Source organism: Trachinotus anak, unplaced genomic scaffold (assembly GCF_046630095.1).
Source record: "Trachinotus anak isolate AG129_WGS33_773 ecotype Australia unplaced genomic scaffold, CSIRO_AGI_Tana_v1 ptg000026l, whole genome shotgun sequence".
NCBI lineage: Eukaryota > Metazoa > Chordata > Actinopteri > Carangiformes > Carangidae > Trachinotus > Trachinotus anak.
The window spans coordinates 1317933-1334026 of record NW_027273877.1 but is presented as its reverse complement, the minus strand read 5'-3'; the positions used below and the strand labels follow the sequence as shown (position 1 = coordinate 1334026).

The 16094-nt window shown below is 42.7% G+C and overlaps 2 protein-coding genes across 4 annotated transcripts; both read left to right on the top strand.

Annotated features, from left to right (window-relative positions):
• Positions 1–131: 131 nt before the first annotated feature.
• mpp4b (MAGUK p55 scaffold protein 4b) lies at positions 132–11201 on the top strand. Of its 3 annotated transcripts, XM_071464139.1 has the most exons (22): positions 132–682; positions 1794–1894; positions 1989–2110; positions 2258–2335; positions 2423–2506; positions 2869–3000; positions 6085–6166; positions 6376–6461; positions 6605–6679; positions 6762–6958; positions 7096–7154; positions 7282–7299; positions 7399–7440; positions 7561–7581; positions 7731–7745; positions 8124–8165; positions 8270–8443; positions 8698–8778; positions 8988–9081; positions 9410–9518; positions 9737–9871; positions 10125–11201. In XM_071464139.1, the coding sequence occupies exons 2-22, from the start codon at positions 1837–1839 to the stop codon at positions 10314–10316; spliced, it is 1896 nt and encodes a 631-aa protein (XP_071320240.1). In that variant the 5' UTR covers positions 132–682; positions 1794–1836; the 3' UTR covers positions 10317–11201. The 3 variants fall into 3 exon arrangements, with proteins under 3 accessions (XP_071320240.1, XP_071320242.1, XP_071320241.1); XM_071464141.1 differs by lacking the exon at positions 7731–7745; XM_071464140.1 differs by lacking the exon at positions 132–682 and having other exon boundaries at positions 1227–1894.
• A 96-nt stretch (positions 11202–11297) lies between these two features.
• tmem237b (transmembrane protein 237b) lies at positions 11298–15889 on the top strand. Its single transcript, XM_071464733.1, has 14 exons — positions 11298–11496; positions 11651–11686; positions 12803–12834; positions 12948–12961; positions 13059–13118; positions 13358–13486; positions 13615–13708; positions 14215–14372; positions 14462–14594; positions 14686–14877; positions 15059–15132; positions 15240–15327; positions 15417–15538; positions 15652–15889. The coding sequence occupies exons 1-14, from the start codon at positions 11476–11478 to the stop codon at positions 15714–15716; spliced, it is 1218 nt and encodes a 405-aa protein (XP_071320834.1). The 5' UTR covers positions 11298–11475; the 3' UTR covers positions 15717–15889.
• The last annotated feature ends 205 nt before the right edge of the window (positions 15890–16094 follow it).

Genomic DNA, 16094 nt, shown 5'->3' with positions numbered 1-16094 from the left:
CAGATGGAGGGAGGGCATTTTGCTGAATTTCCTCAGGAATTAGATTACCGATTAGGAGATTAGTCCCATTCCTGACAGACTTTTGGTCTTGAGTGAGATGACTAGACGATTCCTATCTGAACATCATGTCCACTCTTAACTCCAGCTGTTGTGGCAGATAAGCAGATCTTTTAATTACTCACTACAGGCCTTTTCAACCTTAGCAACTCCTGCTATTTTTTTTCCTTTCCCTGAGAAGTGAAATTATAGAACTGGAGACAAAATGTCGATCTTGAAGCCTTTGTCTTGTCTTTTGAGCTAACACCTACATTTTCTCCCTTTTCTCTCAGTCCGTCGCCTCCTCTCCCCACAGCTCCTCCTGCGTGCTGCTGAAAGCTGAAAGAGTTAAGAAGATTTGGCAGCTCCACTGCAACCAGCCAGCCGGTGAGAGAGGAACTGGCTTCCGGTGGCCAGAGGCAGGCGGCTCACTTGCCCGGGATTAAGTGGGATCGGGGGAGATTACAGCGCTCTCTCCCTCTCTCTCTCTTTCTCTATTGCTCGATGAAAGCATAGTGCTCCGTCCAGTCTCCTGGGAATAAATTTCCCATCATATAAAACACTGTCCTGCACCTGTGACGGTGCTAAAACCTGCAGAAGCTGGAGGATAAAGGCTTGTGGCATCCCTAAGGACTTGGACATAGAGGTAAGCTGCATCAAAATGTTTTAAAAAAAGAGAAGGGCTTGGAGGAAGGCCAAAGGGATCATCCTCTTCCTCTTCTTTAACTACAGAAATTTGCCAGATGGGTCTTTACCTCATGAGTAGCTCCATCTTATTTTTTTATGATCACTCTGTGATCTTGCACAACAGTTTTTACAGTCGTGATCAGGATCAAAAAACGTTTTGTTTTAGTCGCCCATATTGTCATCCTTAATGTCAAATAGACCTGATGAAGGTAAAAATACCTGCACAGCGGAATTATTTCCTGACAATATAACAAATGTTAGTTAATAGAAGTTTTCTCTGTGCTTTGTTGGTGCACCAGCTGGAGATTACGCTGTGCACATCTCAGTATTTACATCACCGTTGCTCTTACAAGCTGCTGTAAAGTGTGCCATTAACCCCTGACGCCAGTCACACTAACGACTGATGGAGCCTCCCCACCTGATCCTGCTGCACGCTCACGGCTGCATGGATTAGCAGCCAAGCAAAGTGGGCAAGTGAAGCCAGAGACGGGGCCCAGAAGTCTCGGCTTTACCTGCATCTCAGTCAGTTTTGTTGATTTGATGCAACAACTCCTGCATCGTGATCTTTGGCTTTAGCTTTAACATTATAGTTTATACTCTGCCCTCATGGTGCATGTTCTTTAATAAAGTTGTGTTTAATCAAATTGCCAAACACTAATTGACACTAATGAGTGCTGCAGTGGCTGCTCTGTGGATCTCTGAATAATGAAGCATAATGAAGCCAGAGTGGATCAATAGAGTTCCATCAGTAAATGTTGGCCCCCGGGGCCCCTAATGTGTTAATCCAGCCTCACTCAGGTGACAGTGTTGAGGTGCAACGTGGTGATGAAGAAATTAAAAGACTTTATAAAAGATGCCAGAAATAAAAAATAAAAAATAAAAAATCTATACCTGCTACACTTTGAAGGTGTTTTGATTAATTCAAATTAATTCTTCAATGAGACATAAAGTATCCTGTGTATATTATATTATAAACTGTATTAACCTCATTATAAATGCAATGTTTTGAGGAAATTAAGTGAGCTTTCTGCCAAAAAGAAAAAATTGTTGTGTGTCCTTCATGTTTCCAGGTTATTGCCAGTCCTGGGGTCAGAGGTCAGGAGTCCAGTGACCATGAGGCAAGCGGTGGAGGCTCAGGTGTTAAACCCGCACTATGAACTCGGAGAACACGGTCAGGAGTGCACACTTAGTTATAATGATAATATACGACTGTAGCTTTCTGTTTACACTCTACCAACCCATCGTTGTGCGTTTGTGTGTCGCAGGCCTGCGTCAGATCCTGACAGACGTGATCGAGGAGGTGCGGCAGTCAGTAAATCAGGAAATCGATGGAGCAGAGATTCTCCACAGCTTGTTGAACGCCTCGTGGCTGCAGTCACTGCTCAAGGTGTGAAAACACTCTCCTCTGACAAAACTGTCACATCAAGACATTTTCACCACAGAACCACAACATGTGGGACTCGTGCAGCTCAAAGTAGCACATTGTTCTTAGAGTATATTTCCAAAATGAAATGTTTGATGTCACTGTTTTCAGGTTTATGAGTGTCTCCAGAGGTACCTGAGAGATTCCCCAGCTCCAGCTCTAGACTACGCTTCAGGACTCTCACTCCAGGTATTTTATAATATTAATGTCTTGCTCGCTGTCATTGTGTAGAAGTCTTTGCTTAAATGGTGGATGTGTGATTTCCTGCCTGTGTAGCTGCTGATCGACATCAGGGCGTTACCAGGCTGCTCCGAAGAGGCCAAAGAGCTCTACCGTCTGCTGCGGCAGCCTCATCTGCAGGTATTAGAGTTTTATTTCTTACATTTTTCTGCTCTATTTGTGTGTATAAATACTGAAACTATTTTTTTTCAACCTTGAATGGATCTACAAGAATATTGTGGGTGAATATCTTAAAGATTTGAAAATTTTTATGGGCACTGTTGTCTTTTTTGTTATGTTTTGGGACCCTGGCAGCTTTAAATCAGACTTAAGTCAGATTTTTTTGATGAAAAAAGGCACCAAGCATGTTTAGTAAGGAGGGTGAAAGGCATTGAACTTAATCAAAATGACCCTGGACTCCAAGACTGACCTGGTGTCTCTCATTTTCAATAATGCCAGTTATGTGAAGTTTAAAAACTCTGTCTGATCTGCATGTTTTGCAGGCTCTTCTCTCAGCTCATGATACGGTGGCCCAGAGGGACTTTGAGCCAGTGCTGCCACCGATGCCTGAAGACCTGCCGGACGATGAGGAGGCCACCAGGATTGTCTGCCTGGTCAAAAACAAACAGCCTCTGGTGAGCTACATGGCTAGCACCTCCTCATTACTCACTCAAACTTTAAGTGTTTGTTAAATTATAAAAATTGCAAATGGAGTTTGGTTTGTATACATTTTTTTGCTGTGATATTGTTCGGCCGTAGTTGACTGCGAAGCCCTTCCAGACTCTTTTCAGGCACGACGTGACCTTAAATGAGGCCACATTTTTGATGATCACCCCCCTTTCTATGCATGAATTTTATTTTTTAATCCCTCATCACAAAAACAGGTTGGTTGGGATTAGGGAAACCCATCAGACAAACCTCACAGAGGATAAAAATGGCTTCAGGACATGAAGTCATACTACAAAAAAACTAAACGGTGTAGTTCACCTCTTCTGTTGATGAAGCCACAGTCAAGACAGTTGTGATTCAAGTCAGTATCAGGACACATTTTCTACAACAATTCATTATATGTAGGCGGATGCAGAAGTTTTTATATATCACACGCACACACATGAAATCAAAACTAGCCCCATGGCTAGATAACACTGCAGGTGGAAAATAGATTTTTGTGATTTGTGTGAATTGACCCTTTGTGCTTCCTGTAATCTTAAGAGAAAGTTGTGTATAAATTAGACCACAATGGGACTGTTTCCAATTCTGTGTAAATAGATGCTCATGGATATTTTAATATGTAGATTTTTTTTGCCAAATATAAATCTAACTGCTGCATCCAGCTGTATACCAGATGTTTGAACTTTATAATCTCTCATTTGTGTAATTGTCTGTGGATCCACAGATGATTTCCAAACAGCACAAACCGCTGGAAGAGAAGGATTTGAAAGAAAAACAAAACATCTGACTCATTCATTATCATCAATCTCTGTAAAATTCTTAATCTGCATGTCTTCGTTGGTCTTTTTGTAAATGTTTTACTCTATAGTTCTTTTAATAGAAAGTATTGCTGATTAATGAACCTTCAGTCTCATGTTTCAGAGCAGGTCTTCCATCTCTAAATTTTGCGTTTTCCCAGTGGAAGTTCTCAGCTTCCAGTCCCTGTGCTGAACATTTCCGTCTACCTTTGAGTGACTCTCTTGTCTCACAGCTTTGCAACAACCAGAGAGTCAGGCTTCCGCTGCCCAGTGCCTCCCCTCCCTGTGCAAAAAGCTCTAGAGGGGGGATCCACAGTCACTGGGACACCCTGAGGCACCTGACCCAGCCGAGGCGTCACCAAGGTGGTGCCTTCAGGGCACAGAGCCCTGCTGCTGAGATCCAGAGCCTGGATGTGAAGGGTTCATCGTGGCGTAGCGGTCGGAGAGGCAGCTACCCTCCAACTGAGCCACTGTGTCACCCAGCAGGGGCTCGGCCGGGCCCTCCATCTCAATATAAGCCGATGAGTAACTGTCAGGTGTGCTGCGCCAAACCGATGAGCCACTGTAGAGTTTGTTACACCAACCTGCTCTGGGAGGAAAGTCTGAATCGCTCTGCGCCTTCGGTCTACAGCTCTGTTCTCATTGGTAAGAAAAGATCTGGGCCTCGTCTCCCGGGAGCGATTAGAAGTTAAAACAAAGAACATCAGTGCTCATGATAAAAGATAATGGATTTAAAGATGATTTAAAACTTGGATAAAACCTGTAGTTTGAGGTTCGTCCAGCAGGTTCAGGAGCTTTTTAAAGTGCGCGTGTTAATCTCCGATCATGTCTAAGAGCGTCTCCAGCCTTACTGTCAGTTGCTTTCAGGAAACAAGGCCCTGTGGGTTTTTCATCATTCGCCATTTCACCCTCTTCATCCATCTTTCATCACATCTACTTCAGGTTTTTCATGGATTAATAATGTCTGTTTTCTTATTGGAGACAACGTCATAGAAGAGCTGGACAGTGGAAATGAAGATGAAACAGGGGAGTCTGCCAACGCCCCGTCCCCACTTCCTACATCCCGGCATTGGACCATGTCTCCCCCGTGTCTCACTGTACCATACTACTCCAACATAGACGACTACCTCCAACCAGGTCTGCCTCCACGGCTCCGAAACCAAAGCCCTCGCATCCGCACAGCTCCCCCGAGCCCCATGCATCCTCGCCGTGTGGTGGAGATGCCCCCGGCGCCGCCCGTGGAGCTCGCCAAGCAGGAGAGTCTGGACGAGCTGAGGACGACTGTGCAGCTGGCCGCCAGCTCCATGGAGAACAGCACCAGGGACATCAAGCTCCTGGGAGAGAAGATGGCAGCTGCCACTGATCGTATGTCGGAGACGGTGCAGGACAACTCGCACGCCTTAGTCCTCCTCACTCAGGTGGTGGACCGGCTGCAGCTACTCCTTGCCGCCACGAGGACTGAGATCAGCTCCCAAAAACCTGCAGTTGCTCAGCAAGACAGCACACCCAAGAAAAGCCCAACTCCGAACACTCGAGGGCAGCGTCCATCTTTGACACACCAATCCAGATGTTCCTTCCCCTCACTTCCTTCCTCCACCTCCTCTTCCAGCTCCCTCAGCAGCTCACAGGACGCTCCCTCCACCTCCCAGGGCACCAGCTGTCTGTCTGTGTCTTGCCGCGGATCACCCCGAGCTGCCCCAAAAACCAAAAACACCCCTTCCCCACAGAAGAAGCACATACACCACCCTGATCTCCAAGCGTCCAAGCATCCTCTGACGAACGGCCTGTTGGACGAGCTCAATGAGACGCCTGACACTGTGAAGGGAGGTCGCTCAAACCGGCGGAAGAAGAAGAGGAAGAAGGCAACATGAGAGACGCAGACGAGTGTCCAATAAATGGACTTCTCCACCAAGAGGCTGACCTGCAAAGATGCACAGTGGTAGTTGGCATTTCTTGTGGTTTTCCTCCATCATGTGGTGTTTCTGTTTCCACTCCTGCTTCCTTACCACCGGCGGTGTCTGCCATCTGGAGCCGTCACGTCGAGAACTTCACCAGTATTCATGTTGTTCCGTTTGTGCCTGAACTGTCATGAATGAAACCTTCCAAACTCCTCCTCCATTTTAACCCCAAGTGTGTACATTGTGTCGTTGCTTCCTGCAGGTTCCATCGGTTTTATTTGTTCTTCATTTGTGTGATACGAGTCGACTGTCATGTTACAGGTGGTTTATTCATTCAGTGTTTTTGTTCTAGGGAGCGACAATAAAGAGAAACGACATCACCGGCGAGATTTTTGTTGCTCGGGTGATTCATGGAGGGCTGGCTGATCGAAGTGGTGAGTCTCGTCTACCAAGGACAGTGTTAAATGTTGTCAGTTTACTGAACCGCTTAAATAACTTTATTTTAGTAAAGACATGTTGGTGATATAACTAAGATGACAACTGGGAGAGAAAAACCTCTTTAAAAACATGAAGAAATGTGAAGCTGAAAGACTTGTTTTGTTTTCATCTGTATTTATGTGTGTGTGTGTGTGTGTGTTTGTAGGTCTGCTCCATGCAGGGGACAGGATCATAGAGGTGAATGGTTTTCCTGTGGATGGGATGGAGCCTGAACAAGTGATCCAAGTCGTGGTGGGTCACTGGTCCCTGAGTCACAAACTGTGTCCTGTCTTCCTCAACAATTTATTTAAAAGCAAAAGGCGCCACAGCTTCTAATAATCCTTTAAAATGCAAATCTGTTAATGAATCCTTTTTGTTTCTTTACAAACAATCAGCAAGCGAGGTCGCAAGGCACCATCATGTTTAAGGTCGTCCCCATCACAGAGAGGCCAGTCCACAACCAGACAATGGTAAATCATCATCTCCACCTGCCTCACCTCTTTTTTCCCCACATAAACACTCATCACTCTAAACTAACTTGTCTGGTGTTAGCTCTACGTGCGGGCCATGGCCGACTACAGCCCCCAGCAGGACCCGGCCATCCCCTGCGCCGATGCCGGCATGAGCTTCCGAAAAGGCGACGTCCTGGAGATCGTGGACCAGACAGACGCCCTCTGGTGGCAGGCCAAGAAACTGCCGAGCAGCACGGCCTGCGCCGGCCTCATCCCCTCCACCAACCTGCTCAAACGGTCAGGAGAGTTTGTTTTTGTTCAGCAGAATTATAACTTCAAAGTTAATGTGAACATTATATAACATATGTAGTGATGGAGTTTGTAGTATGTGATGCAATGAGGCCTAATTTAAACATGAGTCTGTGTCGTAACAGGAAGCAGAGGGAGTTCTGGTGGTCTCAGCCTTATCAGCCTCACGGCTGCATTCAGACCTGTAAGTTCAACCACATTTTCCTTTCACTCGTCTCAGACTCAGAGAATAAAAGTCCAAACAGTTTCAGAAGTGACAGCCTGGTTTCACAGTGGAGTTTTCATTGTGTTTTACTCCATGCTTACTGAAGTGAGCACTGTAGAAGAAGGTAAGGAGAGATTACACTTCATGTTTCAGGCAAAACTAAATCCTGCAGACCTGCAGATTCATGTGTCGAGTTTCAGATATATTTATTTTTGACCCACAGAGGAAGACCTGATGGCCATAGATGAGAAATGTGTTGAAGCAGGTAAATCCTCACTTATTGCTTTACTTATATGTTTGTGTGCTGTTTTAATCTTTTGCACAAACATATTGTATGACTGCTGCTTTGGGATTAATCTCCCCTGTGTGTTTTTCTTTCTGACAGATGAGGAGGCATTTGAATCTGGTAGGTAAGTCTTTGTTGATTTAATCTGTTTCAACTCTGAATTTGTTGTTGGGAAAAGCAAAGCGTCGCTTTGTTTCCTTTCCTCCATCTGAAGCTTTGGTTATTGTTTCTTTTCCGAACCTTTCTGCTGTCTGGCGGGGAAATGTCAGAGGAGTTCAGAGAAGGTGAGAAAACAAGTGTCATTTGTCTTTTAATCTGCCTGCAGGAGAGCTAACTCCTAAACTCCTACCACCCCTAGGACGGAGGAGAAAACATGGACAAATATAATTAAATGAATGGTCAAAAAACAAACCAATGTGAAGTAAATTAAAACGTTAAACCATCAACTTCACACATCATAAAATATATACTCTATGTAAATGATAGACCAGTGATTCTGCAGTTTCTGTAAATTTCTGTGCATTGAATTACGATGACATTGATTATTTTTCAGTGAATCCTGCAGCCGTAGTCTCCTCGGTGTCTGTATTTCTTTACTTTTTTTTATTTTAATCCATCATTTCCTCCATTTTCATCTCTTGCTTCTCCTCATATCAAACCAGAGGAGGATGACTTCAGCAGCAACATTGAAGGGATTTATTTAGGTTAGTCCTCAAACATAGATATGATTATTTACATGTTATCTGCTTTATGTTCCTGTGAGTACAGATCCGGTAGTTTATTAATTTTTTTTAACGCTGTCCCTCAGCGGGCTTCAGGCGTAGCATGCGCCTGTGCAGGCGGCGGTTTCACAGCACCACCCAGCCGTCCTGCCACACCCGCTGTCCCAGCAGCTGCTACAGCGCCCTCAACAGCCCCTACGAGGAGGTGGTGCGCTACCAGCGCCACCCACAGGACACGCACCGCCTCATCGCCCTCTTAGGTACGCTCAACATTTGACTGTTACTTAAGAGAAAATACAAAAAGTACAGATGATCCAAAACAAGCTTTGGGGCAACATTAAATTAGTTTAACTCATAAAACATGAGTTATGCTTCTTACCAAACATGTATATACATTAAAAATGACCAACTGCATTAATCAAGCAGCAAATTACAAATGAACTATGGTTGGATCAGTGTATTACATTAAATGTATGATAATAAGGTTTCAGATGTTCTCTGTTTTTTTTTTCAGGTCCGTCTGGTGTGGGTGTGAATGAACTGCGGAGGCGCTTGATTGAATTGAACCCCAACATCTTCCAGGGAGCTGTACCTCGTATGTACCAGTTATTATCAGCCAACTAATTTACAATGAACTGAATGGTCAGAAAAATGGATCATAGCACATAGAAAACAATAGAACCACATACTGTTCTTCCTGAGAGCTGTGTGATAATCTTTGGTAAGTTATTAAATGACTGATGTCTCAAAAAGAAACAATAATTATAATTTAAAAAAAGTTTCTTTCTTTCTTTTTTTAACCAGACACCACAAGAGCACCCAGAGGATACGAGGAATCTGGACGAGAATATTTCTACACCAGCAGAGAAATCTTCGACAACATGGTTTATAACAACAGGTACAACTGTCCCTGCTGTGAATCCATGAATTATTAATGTATGTGGTGGAGACACTGCTTTTATAAAGTCTAAACACAGTATAATGATCTTTATGATTTTCAAATTGTAAAACACTCATTTACTAAATATAACTACATATTCATGAGCAATTTTCATTGAATGTGAGAAGATGATGCAGTTTGTTATTGTGTTGTGGTGCACACTACTGATCAGTCTGCTTTAGTTGATGTGATTTAAGGCTGAAATTTAAAGGACAGATGCATTTTGTTTCTGACTTTTGTATGAAATGATTTGTGTTGACTTATATAAACCGATGGTGTTCAACAGGTTCCTGGAGTACGGGGAGTATAAAGGGAATCTGTACGGCACCACCATCGAGTCTGTGAAGGACGTTTTAAACAGCGGAAAGATCTGCGTCATTGACATCGAGCCAAATGTAAATACAGATACTGGTGAATACAAATGGAGAGATGGAATCCATTTAATTCAGTGACATAAATTCACGTTATTCTGTCAACCAGGGGTTTAAATTAGAACATAACCATTTCACAAAACCACTAACTTAGCTTTGTGTTTCATATCCCTTTTATGAAATGGTACAAACAATAGATTTAATTTGAATGTTCTCTATTTGTTCTTTATCTCTCTGTTTAGGCCATTCAGGCAGTGAGGACCCACGAACTGAGGGCCTACATCATCTATGTGAAGCCTCCGCCTCTGGAGCGCCTCAGGGAGACCAGACAGGATTCCTACATCACCACCAACTACTACGTCAACCGACCGTTCAAAGTAAGCGCTATGTATATGTATAATAACGCATGACAGTTGCCGTTTATTGAACTTCCAATGAGATAATAGATAAAAGTAGAATGTCAAGCTTGAGTTCAGAATTGAAATAAATATAAATCACATCAGACAAAAGAAAAAAGGAAAATAAATAAATAAAGAAATAAATATGAACCAGATCAATTAATAGAAAAAGAATGGCAGAAAAAGTACAAATACTCAGTAGTCACACTGTTAAATTGTAACTCTCCACCAGAATGAAGACTTCCAGGAGATTGAAGACGCAGCCCGGAAGATTGAATCCCACTTCTGGCAGTTTTTTGACCACGTAATCGTCAACGATGAGCTGCAGGACTCCTGCGTCCAGCTGCTGACGGCAGTGAGGAAGGCACAGGACGAGCCACAGTGGGTCCCTGCCAGCTGGATACGCCCCACCACCCAGTCGTAACAGAGGACAGAGGAGAAAAAAAGGGGACAAGAGAGATGTGGCCCCATTTTATTATGGCAGCAAATTTTGGAAACTGAAAGTCTGGAATGTCATCCAGAAAAGCTTTACGTGAAATCAATTTGTTGTATGTCTAATACTGCATGTTTTTGGGGAGTAGGGCATGAAAAAAAATCAGAATATTTTGATCTTGGTGTTTGTTGCATGCTTGATCTGGTTGTTAAGTCGTTTCAAATCCCCAAAGACAAGATGAAGCTGGACTCAAGCCCAAAGAAATCCCTGAAACTCCTTCAGTTTGTCGCCATTTAGTCTTTTTCCTTTTAACTAGTAGTAAGACTGACTGTTTTTAGATGATTACAGTAACTCTACAATCAGGGGCACCTTCTTCTAGTGTGTTTTTGGAACCAGATGATGTTTAAATCCCTATAGTTAGAGAGTGCTCATAAAAATGAAGCCTCCTGATTTGCATGCAGCTTTAATGTGAATAAATAAGGTTAATTTCTTGCCCTGCTCCCCCTTGAGAATGTGATCTTTTTCCAATTGATGTTTACATACTAGAGAGCAAAGTTGTTTTTTCCCAATCTTGTTATATGTTTTGTTTTTTGTAATTTTTATCATTTCTTTTTGTTTTGGTATAGCTTAACATGTGTCATTGCATGCCAAAAATTTGTTGTCGATTTACTAAATTAAGATTTACTAAATGCTGTGTTTGGAAAGCTCTTGCAAAAGAAAAACAAAAAAAAAGAAAACACTGTGACCTTATTTTGTTCAAATAATGTGTTGGAAACCATGTTTTTCAGGGTAAGATGCAAGAAAAGTGCAAGCAAAGCAATGACATTTTGATATTTGTACTTGTGTGTGACATTAATAAACTAATTATGATAGTAATTTATTATTTAGTGAGTCATTTATCCTCCTGTTTTGTTACCTTGCCTGTCCTCGCCTTGTATGTGAGCTTTTATTTTGAAAACACAGGAAGTGTGTGCCACTCGTAAACACGTCCGGGTTGCAGCTCTCCAGAGTGTTTGGATGAAGTCAATAACAATCAAAACTGCAGTTTATCCGCTTTTAAACGCGTTCAGTCGTTAAAATGTGTCTTTAAACTAAACATGAATCAACTTTACAAACATTTAAAGGCGCAGTTTTAAGATAATTTCGGAGAATGGATACAGGAGGCTCAAAGGTAGCTAACACGTTTATTCTCATTAATAACGGAAGGTTTTAGCGGCTACAAGGCTAGCGTTTGTTTTTAACGGTTACATATAACTGTCTTTAAGAACAGAAATACAGATTAAAGTTACATGTAAATATTGCTAATAATCTGGTTTTTATTATAGAAAATGCGACCCAGGGAGCTGCCGCCTCTTCCACAGGTTAGTCAGTCAAATCCAGGTGTTATGGTCCCAAACTAATCTAATAGAGCAACGTGCTGTGCCATAATAGTTTTTATTTTCCCATTATACTCATTTAAAACTGCCCTGTCTTTAAAAGCGGTTCAATGAACACTTGTTTTTCCAATTGGAAAGTGGTTGTCAGTTATTTTGGTACTTGGCCTAAGAAGTAAAGTTCACTCAGTTTCTAATTATATGAAACAAACACAAAACAAAATCATCTCTGACTCAGATTGTCTGTTTTAAAGTTGTGTAAATCATTAGTATTGAGATCAGTTTTGTAAATGAGATCACAAAGCAGCACATTATTACAATACAATCCCACTGATTCAATAGAAAGCCTGATTGATTCCTTGTGATTTCTGACTCAAACCATGTCTCACCCCAAAAACTGAAACCTCTGTTCCCTCATGGTCACCAAATAAACGTGAAAAGCAATTGAATAAGCTTTAAAAGTTGTCTAACTCTGTTTAGGGACAGTGTGTAAAGCACAACACACAGTTATGGTGTTTACACGCCACCTCCACGAGCATCGTCAAAAAAGATTAGACCAGATTCAGACACTCCTCCTTGACGGTTCACACAAATAGACACACTGCCACAGCCTCAAGAGTTTGAAAAAGCTTTGACCTTTGCCCTGAGTAATCCTCAGTCCTGGCAGATGTATGAACACAGATTTAGCTGAGGATTTAACAGCCAGGATGTTACATGAGTCTTCACTCCACTCGTACTTGATTCTTGGGTGAAATGGCCAGAAAGACAACGGTAAGGATTTAACTTGATTTAACAGATGTCTCATCTGACTTTACGTTTTAACTGAAAATTAGAAAAAAAAAAGAAAAGAATCCAAACCAGGTCGACTGTTACATAAGTGTCTGTAACTTAAATAGCCTCTCGTGATGCGCATGAGTTTCAGCGACAGGTTTTGTAAGAGCAGCTTGTTTGTCTAAATCTTAAATGGAACTCTTCCTCTGGGGCTGAATGAGTCATGGATGCGAAAAATTCAGCTGTGGAAAATTTGATTTGTTTTTAATTAATGTTATTTGAAACTGAACATAAACAGAAAACTGACTTGTGCTTCTTCTGCTGTCTCTTAAGCGTGGGCAGCGAACACTTCCCACAATGCTGAGGTAGGTAAACATGTTTATTATTGTAACAGCGACTGTGATATCATTTTTGTCTTTATCTCCAACGCTCAAACCAGTTTTGTTCTTCTATTTATTATATGCACTGGCACATGAAGTCAAGACACAGCTGGTGAGTCGGGGTTTGTACTAAATAGTTGTTAATAATGTTTATAACGACTTCCTCTCCATTTTTATACTGAAGCTTTTTCATTGATCTTTTCTCGCAGCACCAAAACAGAAGAAGAAGAGGGTGAGAAAGGAGGCAAATGGAGTTGATGATATGGACGGTACGACACACAAACGTCTGTGCAGCATCTAATTCATTAGTCATAGCAAAACCTTAATGATGGAACTTAAAGGTTTAAAGGGCAGGTTCACTCCAACATGAAGACTTACAAGGTTTTAATTCTGCTGGATTTGACAATTATCTTGTTATTCATTAATATTTTGATCTGGAAATGTGTTTGTTACCCCATCCCCACCCCTCTTTTCAGAATAAAATGTCAGTACTCTTCTTTCTTCTTAGATCAGGGGATGGAGATGGGAGGCCTGGGCAGCAGGAGGGCGTCTGAGGTCGGAGAGCAACTGTCCCTTGAACCCACAGCTGAAGCACCTCCACAGAGGAGGAGGAAGAAAAAGAAAGCTGCCACTATAGGTAAATTCAGATCACATGTGTGTGAGATGCTGTAGTTTCATTAGGATAAAAACAACGGGCACTGAGGCAGATCTGTGCATTGGTAACTAGTGTTTAACAGTTAATGATGTGTGAATTCATGGTTTCAGATCTTGAAGACGACCCGGCTGATCTGGTGAACGGAGATGCAGCGGATCAAACCACCGATGGAGAAGAAATGGTCAAAAAACCCAAAAAGAAAAAGTAAAGAAACACTGAAAAGCAAAGAGTTACCACACAGCTGTATGATGTTATGTCTGCAATTATTTTCATTACTGATTAGTCTGCAGGTAATTTTCTCAATTAATCAAAAGCTTGATTTGTCAAAGAAGTGTCAGAAAATCGTGGAAAACGCACGTTATAATTTCCCACAGCCTTAGATGACGTCTTCAAATGTCCTGTTTTGTGCGACCAACAGTCCAGAACCCAAAGATGTTTATTTAACAATCATGTAGGACAAAGAAAAGCATCAAATTCTCACATTTGAGAACATGGAACAATCACATTTTTAGTCGTTTCTGCACACTGACGTCATATGTTGGGTCAAATTTGTCTTTTTTCTTTGCTCTTTTTTTTCTTTTGATAGTGAAGTAAAACCAAATCAAAGCACAAATGCAAATAATAGACTTCATAAGAAACAAATGTGACAGTAATCACAGGATGATATATTGGATTATGTTACGTTATTCTCTTTATTCCTGTAATTGCAGGAGGTCAAAAGTCGTTGAATCACAGCTTCCAGACGAGTTGGACGTGGAGGAAGATGATATTATCACCGACACCCCTCCTGCCATCCCCCAGCATTCCCTGTTCTCAGCCCCACTGGGCCAGAGCCAGCCGGTCGGGAAGGTCTTTGTGGAGAGGAACAGTGAGTAGAAGAGAGGATGATGTGGTCCAGGCTGTTAAATGGGGGGAATGAGGGGAAATACTAACTTGAGTGTGTGTGTCCATGTGCAGAGCGTTTCCAGGCAGCGGAGCGCTCAGACTGGAGGAAGACCAGCGACCAGATGGATAACGTGACGGACTTCCAGCACATGCAGCCGCTCTGGACCACCAGAGACGTTTCTATCAGAGTGCACGAAGGCTTCAGGTGAAGGAAACCTGTCTCTGCACAAAATAAAACATACGTGAACACGTGCACCGCTCCCCTGTTTTTTAATGTCTCTTCGTGTCTGGTTCAGGGTGTTCGGTCTGTACTGTCATGGCTTCCTGGCGGGCTACGCCGTGTGGAACATCGTGGTGGTGTACATGTTGGCCGGGCAGCACCTCACCGCTCTGTCCAACCTGCTGGAGCAGTACCACAGCCTGGCTTACCCCTCCCAGTCTCTGCTCTACATGCTGCTGACCATCAGCACCGTGGCTGCCTTCGACAGGTAAGAGCCAACTGGATCAGAGAAGCTGAAGAAACCAGGGCTTGTTCTCATTCCTGTGCAGTTTGAGGAATGTTCCCACACCCAGAGAATGAAGACAGCTGTTAAGATGTGTATGCATGTCACAGCATGAAGCAGAATCAGAAAGATTGTCCATGTACAGTAAAACTACTCTGCTTCTCAGAGTGAATCTGGCCAAAGGCTCCATGGCTCTGCAGGAGTTCATCACACTGGAACCTGTTGCCCTCGCCTCCTTTTGTGAGTCCACGCTGTCTTTAACATTTTGAAATGAAGTTGAAGTCCACCCTTCAAACAGATGGTGTCTGCTTGGTTTCAGTTTGCACTCTGTTTATTCCCCTCTGTAGTGTATTTCTCAGCCCTGGTTCTCTGTTTGAGCCAGCAGATGACCAGCGATCGAATCAACCTGTACCCGTCCTTCAACACAACACTGTGGTGAGCTCGCTGGAGCCAGTTTATGTTGGGTTTCTATCTTATCCTGAAGCCTGGATGTGGAACCTGAGTCTCTCCTGTTTCTTCTCTAGGCCACCGGGGTCGGAGCACCAGATTCTCCACCCGTGGGTGACTGTCAACCTGGTGGTGGCGCTGCTTGTTGGCCTGGCCTGGATCTTCGTCGCCGTCCAACCTGAGACAGACTATACTGAGGGTGAGAGAGAATCCTCTGTGTTGAATACTTTCATTTCAATTCAGATCCACCCTAATACACATAAACAAGAATTAATGATAACGATCATTTTATTGTCTTGTCCCTCTCCCCAGGTTATCTGATGGCCATGGAGATTGAGCCGCCCAAACCAGAGGACAAATCAGAAATGACCGCCTGAGAAGAATGACTGTATATCTGCTCTGACACTATAGCTTTGTTGTCACTTTGCACATATTTTTACACCATATTTTGGCAGTGAACTCTGAATGTGTGATGCTTTATATTATTTTTCTATTTTTTAAAATGTGAATGTGCTTGTTTCTTTATAAATACACGTTTTTATCCAACAAATCCAACTGCTTGTTTTTATTTCATTTGGGGGGGGGTTGATGATATGACCAGGGTTGCTAGGCTACCATTGATCTTTATTAGGAATAATAATTATATGCAGAATGGAAGAGATATTAACCTAATTTACAGTACAGTCAATGTGCCATGTTCATGACAGTTGTTGTACTGGTTAGTGAAGTGAACTCTGTTTTTTGGAGGACTTTCC